Below are 13,138 nucleotides of genomic sequence, written 5' to 3' on the forward strand. Positions count from 1 at the left end.
AGAAAAGAACCTACCATTCACAAAAATTACCAAAAGTAATCATGTTCCCCTCAATGTTCATTTATCTTTCATCACAAATATATCCCCAAGAATTGAGATCAGATATAAATTGTGTATCTTTAGATTGTAAGCTCCCATTAAAAGGGGATAGCGGGCTGTGAGCAACAGCAACTCAGCATAACTCTGTATATAGCAATGCCAGATTATGGCCCAAAAATCCACTCTTCATAATTTCTGGAGGCTCACTACAATAATTAGAATTTCAACCAAAAAATAGAAAATGCACTAGACAGTAAGCCCAGCCATTAAATTTATTGTATGATAATGCCTTTACCATGAAAATCAGAGGTTAGAAGAAGTTTTTGGAGTAACAATTACCTTCAAAATTTACGGCTTGATTTTAATAATATCCATGAGTACATTAGTGAGGTGGTGGTTGCTTTTGGCAAGGTTACATTAAAACTGCCCAGAAGTGTAGGTGTACCATGCTTAGATGGCAACAGTAACTTGCAATTTATGCTTTCACAGAGCTAACAATAATATATTATTATCAAAACCTGAAAGGAGAAACAATAGCATTCTCATAATGCAGAAAAGAACCTGCCATTCGAAAAAATTACCAAATGCAATTATGTTCAACTCAACGTTCATTTATATTCCATCACAGATATCTGAGAATTGAGATCAGATATAAATCTTGTAATCTTTAGGTTGTCAGCTCCCATTAAAAGGGGATCCTGGGGTGTGAGAAACAGCAACCCAGCATAACTGTATCATAATAATGCCAGATTACAGCCCAAAAGTGCACTCTTTATAATTTTTGGACGCACACTATGATAATTAGAACTTAATCAAAAAATAGAACAAAATGCACTGGACAGTAACCCCACCCAAGGGTGGAGCAGGAGGGATTCTGTTTATATCTTCAACCCATAGCATTTCACTCAATTCTGGAATTGGTCAGAAAACAAATAATTACTGCAAGTTGACGGCTCTGAAACTAGTTTTGAGGCTGCCTTATGAGGCTGGAGTCTTACACATTCAAATCTATGGGAGTTCCCTTCTAGTAATTCAATGGAAGCACAAGGAGATAGTACTGAGGAATTATACATTACATCCTCTGTATAATGATGTACAGTTACTTATATGTAAATGGTCTTTCAGAAGCTGGAACAAAGATGGAATCAGGAACCTGGTAGATGACAGAACATCAGGAGGGGAATACTTCTAAATATGCACATCAACCATAACTATATTTTCTGTTTTTCGTTTCTTGTTTAAGTCTGGTTACATTTGCTGAAATAAAATAGGGATGAATAGTAATTTATATACTGGTTCTTTGGTGTTGATGAAAGAAAGTTCCCTTTCAACTGATAGAAGAAAACTTCTGATATTTTTTTGGCTACAGTATACAGAAAATGTTGGAAAAGAATATGAAATATATGGAACACTCACAGGTTGTAAGAGCCTTTTTGAATGCTTCAAGAATCTAAGGTATTGTCATTCTGTCCTTATAAATAAAATTAACAATTTTTTTATTTTGGAAAAAAAATGTACTGGACGTAGAGATGAACCAAAATCATAAATATTCAAATTGAATTTGAGAAAAATAATGCTTGTTGAAGTAGATATAACTTATATAATACATCTCATATTAGGGGAAGTATAGATTTCAGAAATCACTTCTCTCTACTTCTGTATCACAATTTTTGTACAGAAACTAAAATAAACACCTAAAAGAGAATTCACAGATAGAACTGCAGATGCTTATTAGCAGTCAAGCTGCAAATGATTTCCCACAGCCACATGTTGATGTTGCATTTGGATTTGTGAATGAGAAACCCCCACCAATTAGAGCATCACTGTAATCCAGTTGCATCCCGTAAAGAAAGAGAAGACTTTTGGGATCACAAACTGCATTCACAGAACCATTAAATTCCATTTAAGTTCAATAAGTTATGTCCCACATCTAAAATTATAGAAATGTAAAAATTCACTAGTTTAAAGAAGCATCCCAATTTCAGAGGGACACATTTGTCTCTACATAATTATTTTAATACAAAATATCAACATACAATTTTATTAGAAAGTAGCACTCATAAGAATGACTTTCGTGCTGCACTGGACTTCTGCATCTTAAAGATATAGCCGCAAGTGCATCTGACGAGACTAGAATTGCATTGCTAATAGAAGTATGCAACACAGAAAAACACTATACTAACCAAATCATATCAAACAATAAATGAGGAACACAATAGTAGTTAATGACATGAAAGTTCAGCAACAAAGATTGGGAAAAAAACATCATGCAAAGGAGGAGAAATATAGAAGTACCTACGATATAATATTTGGTGAAGGGATGTACGAGCATGAAGACACTATTTTAGAAGATTATGAAATGTTTATAACTTTATGCTAACACATTTTCAAGTTTCTGGTGTGGAAGAGGACATAGTTGCAGACATAAACAGCTAACAATAAAAGTGAAAGTGAACCAATGATGCCATCCATGGAGAACAGCATTAAAAAGACAATCTATGCCAGTGACCAGTAGAAATCATTCTGCAAAGATGAACATTATGAAATTCAAGCTAGCGGGAAGATATGGTGAACGATGATGCCATGCAGTGGAAGCCTGCCTGGTGCTTGGGTCTTGACTTAATGAACATAGAAATAAAACAATGAATGATGATGTTTGAAAGTCCAGACAGTTATATGTGAACATGTTATAAAAATAGAAAATCACTTAGAAAGCAAGAATAAACTCATTAATGATGATCTCCTAGTCAAAAAGGACAGCCTCACTGATGAAGACATCCTGGTCAACAAGGCCAAAATGTGCAAGGATGCCATGCACATGAAGGACATCCTACTTAGGAAGTAAAATCCATTGGGATGAAAAAGGACCTCCTAAGCAATAAGAATAAAATATTTGATGGGGAGCAATTTCCTCATTATGGAAAGATGCGCATGGATGACAGCCTACACAAGAAGGATAGCCTAATTAATTTTATCTCTGTTTGCATCATTATGATATAAGATGCATTAAAGCCAGCCTACAGACTGCATAATGAAGAAACTATAAATAATTAGGACATCACAGACAAACAACAGCCTAAACAAAGAATACAGCCTCAAGAGGGAAGAAAACATGCATTATAGTGATATCACATGCATGGCAGATGACTTGCAAAAGCTGTGTCAGAAATCTTGAGGCAGAGGATCGATAATGAATTCTCCAACAAACCATAATCCAATAAACAAGCTGAAATTAACAGTGCCACAAAAGAGTTCAGGAGGCCACAAAACATGTAGAGCAAATTGGTGTAGGTGCCCTTATGCAATAGAATGATTAAACACACTTGAAAGTTTGTAAAAATGAGGGAAGTGGTACTTATATCATTCCAACTAGGATTAAGGCGCTCGCCGTGAGGAGACTAATCCAACCTTACACTAAGTTACAATACAGTATATTAAATTGCAACAATGGTGTAACTACTGACTACTACCTACAGGTCAGTTCATTAAGAACCTCAACTACCCACAAAGTGGGATGGCACCTAGGGAGGGGAGGTCTCTATATACTGTGTTTTTCAGTTTTAGGGTGATGGAATTTAGGTTTTACTAGCTATGTTGCCAGGAAACGTGGGTTCCGAGATGGGGACAGGGATGGGGACATCATTTTTTGAAACAGGATGCGTGGGTTCGTCGGGGGTATATTATAATTTATATATATAATATATAAATATTATATTTTATAAATTATAATATATATGAATTTGTATATTTTTCAACTTTAAACAAGAAAACTAAAATATTTATGATTTAAACTTTAAAGATTTAAACATGCACATCATTGAACATTCAACATTCACATTGAAATTTCAAAATTTCTAGTTTGATATCAAGTGCAAATTGGAGTTCACATATTAATAAGAATCATGATATATGTCCATTGTCATACTACATTCAAAATTTGCCTTAAGGCATCTCCAAACATGAACTAGGAAATTTTAAAATACTAAAATAAAAATAGCTAATAGTGAACAATGCCTTCCTCAAGCCATGTCATCAGCATCACTCAAATCTTCAGTTAGCATGCTCTCTCCAAGTAGGAATCACTCTCATCTTGAGGCTCTTGCTCATCCATAGCAACTGGAGGTAGCTCAATAAGGCCATCTGGTTGTATCTCCTCGTCCACACACATAGCATCATCTGTGTATTGGTCCCATCTCTTGAAAGGACCCTCCTTGTACCCAAGGTCTTTTTGAAATATGAGACGAAGTGTGCTATGAATGTACACTAAGTTCTTTGCCTTCTTTGAGCCCAACCTATTTCTCTTTACTGAATAGATAAAGGCATAAGTACTCCAATTCCTCTCGCAAGATGAAGAACTAGCTACCTGGAATATTAGGGGAAGCCCATTAAATTAATTAAAATTTTAAAAATAAAAACTAAAATGAACCCCAAAGAACTTGATTTTGGGGTTCCAGGTACCCATCGTCGGGGTTCTTCGTACCCGCCAAGACAAAATAACCCAAATTTTTAATGGAGAACCTGATTCTTATGGGGTTCTTCTCAGAAGCACCCATACCTAAATTCGGTACTTGGGGACAAGAACCTAGGACGGGTTCGAGAACCCCAACCTTAGGTTTTCGAACCCGTCCAACATAGGGTTTTAGGTATAATCTATTTTATATATATATATATATATTCTTCGCTAACCATATTGGTTGAGGCAAGAGTGTTGGGTACACTATTGCATAGCATTGCTTCCATTGAAAAGATTATTTGTAGGAGGCCTTTCTTTGTTGAATTATAGTTGTGGGAAATTTTGACGAGCTCCCCTTTCCCTTTCCAAAATTGATAACTTGTTAATCATAGCCATATGTCCTTGCATTATCTCAATTGTAACTTTGTCAAATTTTTTAGCAAATGCTTGTAAGATAGGGTCAACTTGGGCTCTAGGCTTAGCTTTGGGTTCAATTCCAGCCCTTGGGTAAGCAAGCAAAATAATTTCGATGTACTTCATTAATGCTCAATTTGGACACCAAGGATCTTGACCTCATATAAAGACTTCGGTCCCTTGTCTTTTAGAGCATGTGATAAACATCCAGAGAAGGCTTCCATGTATCTCTTCAGGATAGTTTATTTAGTAGGCTTATATAAGTGAGGGACTTCCTTGAGCAACTTATCAAACCATTGTGTAAACTCTAACATTTTCATTTTCGGTTTTCATGGCTCCCTGGAATTTATCTAGGAGTTGGAGTTGGATGCCCTCTTTGACCATGGCCCATCTCTTGTTGAATGCTTTGCGGAATAGGTCTCAGTTGTTAAGGCTACCTTGAGGTAAATCTAGGTACCAATCCCTAGCACTCCCTTCTAAGGTGAAGGAAAACAACCCACAACCCACAACCCATTATGACACATGCATGTGCTTTTTAGTTGTGACCACATCAATGCCATTGAATTTAGGCACCCATTCTTCATACTTATCACGCAATTTGTGAGGAGCATTAGGGAAGCCACTCACATCCAATGGTTTAAATGCAACAATGAGCCATGATTTGGCCATGTTATTTGTTACCCACCAAAATCAGTGACCCCATAAGAGGAAATGTTTCTCCTATATTTGACAACCAGTCAGTTAGCTAGACAACCAACAACCCCTACTAGCCACCATCAAACGATGATATGATGTGTGCCTCCACCACATGCATCAGCCATGTTCCTCATCATCCGACATTATCACTTAGATGAAGGTGGGGTGCTATTCAAAAGATACTTAGATCATCTTGTAATCGGGTGCTTATACTTGTTTGTTTTGGGCATTTAGTATGGATAATGGGGTGATCTGGAAGATTGATAGACGTTGGTCATATTTTTGTTCTCTCACCTTACTTGGGGGGTTAATTTTTGGCCCTAGTCCAATGTGATCTCCCTTAAGGCCCTTTGGGTTATAGAAGGTGCACTACTTGGAAAGCCATGATTGAGATAGCGTAGTTCCATTCTCTTACATGTCATAATTAACACCTCTTACATTATAAGCCCATATCTCACCTCCATTCTTCGGGTACAACTTGTCATTAGTTATTTGGGATTTGGCACTCACATGTCCACATACCTGGGCAGGGTTCAGAAACTTGCCTTGGGAGGTTGATGCAACTAAAAGAAACATAAAGAGAAAATCATGACCACAATTAAATGAAAGAAAGAAAATGTCAATATACAAAAGATGGCCAAGGACATAAGGTTAGCATGTGGGCAAAAGCCTAGCATGGGCTCTACCTCACTCATATGGCCATCAAACGATTCTTGAGCACATGTTGCTCCATTACATTAAAGAAAAAACCCTTTCATGTCCCAACCTCGATGAGCGATAAACTGACTCATCTTAAAGAGCAAATCATGACCACAATTAAATGAAAGAAAGAAAATGTCAAAATACAAAAGATGGCCAAGGACATAAAGGTTAGCATGTGGGCAAAAGCCTAGCATGGGCTCTACCTCACTCACATGGCCATCAAACAGTTCTTGAGCACATGTTGCTCCATTACGTCAAAGAAAAAACCCTTTCATGTCCCAACCTCGATGAGCGATAAACTGACTCATCTTAAAGGGGTAATAAAACTACATCATACAAAGCAGGCTCTAACCCTTGAGTTATAAGCCCTAATACACAGAGAAATCAAGAAGTAAAAAGGCGCACAAGAGGGGTGGAAAAACAAAGGCCGAGTTGGGAAGTCATGCATCCACGAATGCTCCCTCTTCACATCTATACACTCAGGATGTGGGCAATCCCATCAATTGGTCCCTTTGACCATGGCAAGTGGCCATGAAGCCTTTTCCCCTCCATTACCATCATTACTATTCACTAACACCTATCGATTGAAGGGTAGACCAAGGAAATGTTACTTCCCCTTAGGGGTTGGAAGCACCTAATAGGGTTAACCTTTAACCACCCCTACCTAGGGAGAAAACATCTTTGCGAGATTAGGGTCGTGATTTTGGAAGGGGATCATTATTTGAAGTATCAAAATTGCTCTTAACATTCAAGTTTGGTTCACTTAGATGCATTATTGATCTTGGTCTCTAATGACTGGTTGCTTTCACTACAATCCATGTTGTTCTTATTGAGTAGTTCAGCAGCCCATGTCTTGGGCACCTACTCCACAGGTACCCAAGCCCTCCAGAGAAGTATATTGGCACAAACAGGTGAAGCGTTGAGAACTTGAGACTCTTCAACCTCCTACCAACATCATTGGATGACACATCTTAGAGCATCTCCGGCACCCAAGATGTTGGATGACTTTCTCCCAAATTTAATGATTCTCTAGGACGACACAGCTAGACCTAGCACGCCCCTATGTTGGCCTTGAAACAACTTGATGGGCAACAATTGATTCAAAGTCTAGATGAGAACGGTCTCAAAATGAGAGACTACGGAGGGCTTGTTGGACCTAAGAACCCCCTAATGTTGGAGCGAAGGAGACCTCACTTAGGAGTTGGAGACCCATGGAGACCACTATGTGGTTCCCAGCTGGATCTTGAGACCCCACAAGAGCCAATGAGGTGAATTTGGGGGCCAACCCCTAGATCATGGATTTGACATGCTTCTACACCATCTTGGACACCTCATCACCCTTGGACATAGTATTTGGAGCACCTTCATTGGATAACCTCAGCCTTAGAAAGTTTATGGCTCAAACATGTGGGTTATTTTGGGCATATTTTCACAAAGCTAGTGGGTTGGCTTGTAACCCAAGGGCATTTACACATTACACTTGTTTTAGGGGCTTTATTAGGCTAATTATTAGTCCTACTCATATAAATAGAGGAGAGGCTCCTTGTATTGGATCATCATCACTTGTGACTATTTCGGCCATCTTGAATTCTTGTGGAGATATGACTCTATGTTGTATTTTGTCATTTGGAGTTACTTAATTGGTCTTAGAGATGTTACTTTGGAGCGATAAAGGATTGTGCATGCATTCTATCTTGTAAGTGCCTTGGATTTGATAAATTTTTGTTCTTGTGTCTAATGTATGGAATGATTTATTATCTAGGGTTTCTATTGTGCTAATTATTGTTAAAGATCAATGAACGGAATCTAGATGACGAAATTGTATGCATTACTCACTAGTAGAATGTGAATGGAAATCCCTTGGTGTATCTTTATACTAGCTCTCCCAAGTGATTTTGTTCCCTCACAAAAGTAATAGTTAGGTTTTGAATACTAGGGCTTCATTATTCCCTTACTCCTTGCCAAGATTTAGCATATTTTTCACTCCCATAGACTCCATCATTCTAGGGACTAGGCATTGACCTTGTCACTTTGTTGATCATATACAAAACTTACCAGAAAACTCATTTTCTCTCACCTATTCTGATTTTCCACCCTTCAAGGTTAAGTCACTAACTAGAGATAGGGCACGAAAATTTCTAGGGTTGAAATCGTTTGCCAAAGGAAGGATTCAACATCAAGATGAGTGTTGGTTGCCTCAAAATCAATCCCTTTTAGTGGCCAATCCACCATTTTCAAAGAAAAATTCTTTGCCTTGGGTCAATCTTTCCTTAGAAAAACCCTAGTTTTCCCTAGGCCTCAACTTAGGCCTTGTTGAAGGCTTCTTATTCCATTGCTTGTTGATATTCACTATGTGGAAGCCTTTTCTTGGCTTTTTGATTCTAGGTTAATCCATTTGGCTTGCTATCTCTCAAGCCCTAGATAAATTGTACCCTAAATTGGCCCTATTAGAGGATGATAAGTGCACTAATACACTTGTTTAGCCTTATTCTTAGAAAGAGTTGTCAGCTTTAAGCCCTTCCTTGTCACCTTGATCCTTGAACTTGACATATCGTTAGGTGACCTATCTAAAGGGAAGCCTCCCTAGTGGTAAAATTCCACAAAAGAGCAAGAGGTAGTGGTTGTGGTGACAATGGGCCACGCCTCATTATTGTCCCTTGGTCTAGTTTTTGCCTTGTAGGTCACCCCTTAGAAGACCTGCTAGTTTTTGAGGCAACATCTTAGTCAATGGTGGATGCATCACCAAAAACACTCCTAACCATAGGAGTTTTTGGGACTAGGGCAGATGTGGAAGTACCATTAGTTGTCTTGCAGGTATTTTCTTTCTTGGATCTATGAGATCGTCAAACAACTACTAAGGGACATATAAGGGTCAAATTTTGGAGTCACCAGAATAGAATCTATGTTGTCATTTATAAGTTATTCTCTCCAAAAATTAATGAAGCTTATTCTCTAGATAGTCAGGAGGTTGACTCAAATCATCCATGACAAGGATGCCAAAAATGTTGCATCGAAATCATGCAGGCCTTTGCCACAAAATCTAGTAAGCCTTATGAGAGACCTCACAAGGTGATGGCTAGACCTTGTTGCAACAATGAGGTCGATTGCCAATATCACCTCAACAATCCTCCTCCAATTGTTTAGTGGAATTTCACCACTGGGGAGGCTTCCTGATATTCATCCTAAGGATATTCAAAAGTAGATGGCTCAAGGTGACATAAATGATGGGTTAGGTAAAGACACTTCATCAGTGGATGAGGGCACAATTCTTTAAGTGTAGGAGCAGTGTACCATATACTAAAGCTTGAAAGGAGGCATGTGTGGCCTAGGGTTTCACGATATAGATCAACAAAGGGATCCCTAGGCATACAAACACCAAGGAAAAGGCTTGTGAATGATTCAATCAAGAAAGAGAAAGGGAAAACCTTCAAATTAAGCCCTAAGTTGAAGCCCTAGATAATGTTAGGGTTTTTCTAGGGCACAAATTGCTTGGGGATGACATCAACGCTACTAGGGAAAATTCAACCATGCAAACTACTAGATTTTGAGTGCAAAGGATCAACAAATATGAATTCAACCTAATTAAGCCTCAAAGTCCATCCAATAAGTACCCTAATTAAATTCAACCCTATAATCTAGCTCTAGTGACTTGAAGGACGTAGAAAAATAGAAGAGAGGAAAATTTTCAAGTTTCTTGTAATTTTTTATCAACATAAGGATTTTTAATGCCTTTTCCTACATGGTTGATGGATTCTTTCGGGCTAGATTTAAGAGTATGAATTAATGCTTATAGTAAGGGGGGAAACCCTAGTTATCACTTGATAAACCCAAGCTATCCTTTTTGTGAGGGGAAAATAAACAAGCGAAGCTTTCTAAGAGGTCCCCTATGGAATTCAAGAAAGATAAATTTAATAATCAAGCAGGATTTTCCCTAAATAATATGCATTTAAAATGCAATAAAAAACCCTACCAATAATTTATCACATGAAAAATAATAAATATTTGCAATTTAACTTACAATTATTACAAGAAATAGCCTTCTTTTAATCCCAAAAAGATATCTCTAAGACAAAAATCATTCACCAATAGCAATAGCTCCAAAAAGATCACATCTCCACAAGTAGCAAGTTACAACTAGGCTAATTCGAGCTCTCTAAAGGTGTCCAAAATCCACAAATGATGATGAGAAAGTAGAATGGAGCAATCCTCTATTTATCTGAGATCAATCACTTCCATTAATTTGTCTAATAGCCCCATGACAAGCTTAATTTTGAGTGTATGTGAAGACAATGGGTTACAACTCAATATAATAAAATAAAACACTAATAGCCCACATCTGACCATGACATCATGCCCTTTTAGGGAACGTAAGGCTCCAAAAATGCATGGAATGGACAAGATGCATCTACAACCATCATAAGCAACCAAGTGATTGACGGGAAGTCCTCAAATCAAGCCTCAAAATGTCTCCATATGTCAAAAGCTAGCTCTAGGTGCCCCACGTCATGTCCATGGGGGCTATCAAGACAACGTGGTGCAATCTCTCTCAAGTGTTGGGGCTCCATGAGGTTCTACAAGCCCTCCCTAGTCATCCTGGGGATGATCAACATCATTTGGACTCTGGATCAAGCCATGCCCATTAAATAGTGTCAAGACCAACCTGGGGACATGTTAGGTCCATTGGGTACATCTTCAAGGATCTCCAATACTAAGCAAATGAGCCCATCCTTTTAGCATCTGGGGGTGCTCTAAGGTATCAATCAACTACTAAATCATCAAAGTGAGCAACGCTCTATGATGGAGGGGCATCAGTGCATCTGCAAAGTCATCAGCGCTCTCTGGAAGTGTGTTATGGCCTGGACATCATGTGAAACATGAATGGAGTGAGTGTGCCCACAAGGCCTCTGTTGCTCTCAAAAGAACCACCTAGCAAAACCATCTCAAACTCAAGTGAAAGCAACCACTCATTAGAAACAATGACCATAAATGCATCATAGTGGACCATATTTAATTGCTCATGGCATAGTAAGACTTCAAGATGGGATCACCTTCAAATATCTAATTAGACAAAGTCCCATAAAAGTGTTCCCTACCTTGTAAGGGGTTTCTATAGTCAACCCTATTAGGTGCTTCCAACCTCTAAGGGGAGTACACATGTCTAAGGTCAACCCTTGAATTCATAGGTTTTTGTGATAGTGGTGGCAATGAAGGGAAAAGATTTCATGGCTAGGTGTCATGGCCATGGGACCAGCTAATGGAGGTCCATCATCCAAAGTATATAGATGTATGGAGGGAGCAATCGTGGAAGCATGAGTCACCCCTTTGATCGGTCTTGCTTTTTCCACCTCTCCGATGTGCCTTTTGCTTCTTTTTTATAATGCTTTGATAAGTAGAATAGCTTACACATCCAAGCTTGGTTTTAATGATGTAGCATTTATTTACCCCTTAAAAATAAGTCCGTTTCTCGCTCATCAGGGTTGAGACATGCAAGGGTTCCCTATGATGTGATAGAACATCAAGTGCTGAGGAACCGAGTGCTGGCTAATGAGAGGGGTATAGTTCATGCTAGGCTTTTGCCCATACGCTAATCAATGTCCCCACCATCTTTAACTTTTCTTTTTCTTTCGTTGTGGCCATCTTATGCTTTCATCTTTCTTTTAGTTATATCAACCTCTGCGGCAAATTTTTATGGGCCTAACTCAAGGATATGGATGCATGGTTGCCAAATCCCAGTGAACCAATGACAGCGAAACTAAAGGATGGATGTGAGATAAAGGCAATGGTGAAAGGCGATAACTACAAAATGGTTACAGACAAACTACTCCAATCGAAGTTCTCCATGTAGTGCCCCTTATATAACCCCAAGGCTTTAGATGAAGTTCCCCTGGACTAATCCATCGGGTAAGATGAGATAACAAGCTTACAGTCAAGATTGTCCAATCATTGAGATCACCCCTTTATCCATGTTAGAATGCCCAAAACATTAAGTAAAAGCACTTGATTGCAAAAGTTTAAAGTACCTCTTGAGTGGTAACCCACCTTCCTTTGAGAGATGCCAAATGGTGAGGTGCATGACCAATGTAAATGGCGCAGAAATGTGGCATACTATCACATATAAGCAATGTATAGGGTTGTTGATTGGCTGTCCAAGATAGGAGAAAAAAAAATCTCCTTCTTGTTTTTTCTTGTGCAATAGATACAAGCACAATATTTCTAAAAAAATGATAATAAATTCTAATGATGTTAAATCTTCTTTTAATTTTTCCAGTATATCATTAAGCAATTATACTTCAGAAATTCAACCATACAAAAGCAGTAAAACAATAAAGATCACAATGCACAAAGAGGACACAAGATTTACCCTAGGAAAACCCACTAAGGGCAAAAACCTAGCAACCTTTTTCAATAGAGAAATTATTTTGTTCAACAAAAGACACACCTAAACATTCTAGTCATCAACTAGGTCAAATTGGCCTTCAATAAATCTATGGTCACACCTGGTCATACCCTCCAAGTCAAGCCTTCCAATTTTGATCCAACAACCTACCTTATGATCTACCCTAGGTCAAATTTCAACCTCCTTGTTTGGCCCAAAAAACCAGAATTTGCCCCCCTACAATAGAAACTTCCCCAAAAATATGTGAACTACAAAGAGAGAGAACTTCCACACAGGTAAGCTAGAAGAGAGAAAGAGAAGATGATTGTGTCCTCTTTGTCCTTCTTGTCTTTCGCTTGCTTGTCCAGAAAAACTTGCTTAAGAGAGAGAGATGCAAATTGTTGGCTTGAAGAGGAGAATGAGTTGCCTTTATATAGTGCATTGGCTGGGTCAAATGG

General features: G+C 38.4%; 1 protein-coding gene across 1 annotated transcript in view; it reads right to left on the minus strand.

Moving 5' to 3' along the window:
• Window positions 1-1,569: 1,569 nt before the first annotated feature.
• LOC149182871 (uncharacterized) overlaps window positions 1,570-13,138 on the minus strand; it is an 81,335-nt gene continuing 69,766 nt past the window's right edge. Inside the window, exon 3 of the mRNA XM_089416972.1 lies at window positions 1,570-1,914. Coding sequence (XP_089273098.1) covers window positions 1,778-1,914 — 137 coding nt within the window. The 3' untranslated portion in view covers window positions 1,570-1,777. The remainder of the gene's footprint in view (window positions 1,915-13,138) is intronic.

This window comes from Pinus tabuliformis, chromosome 3_2 (assembly GCF_031772625.1).
Source record: "Pinus tabuliformis cultivar Carrire ecotype Pingquan chromosome 3_2, CPIR1, whole genome shotgun sequence".
Lineage (NCBI taxonomy): Eukaryota > Viridiplantae > Streptophyta > Pinopsida > Pinales > Pinaceae > Pinus > Pinus tabuliformis.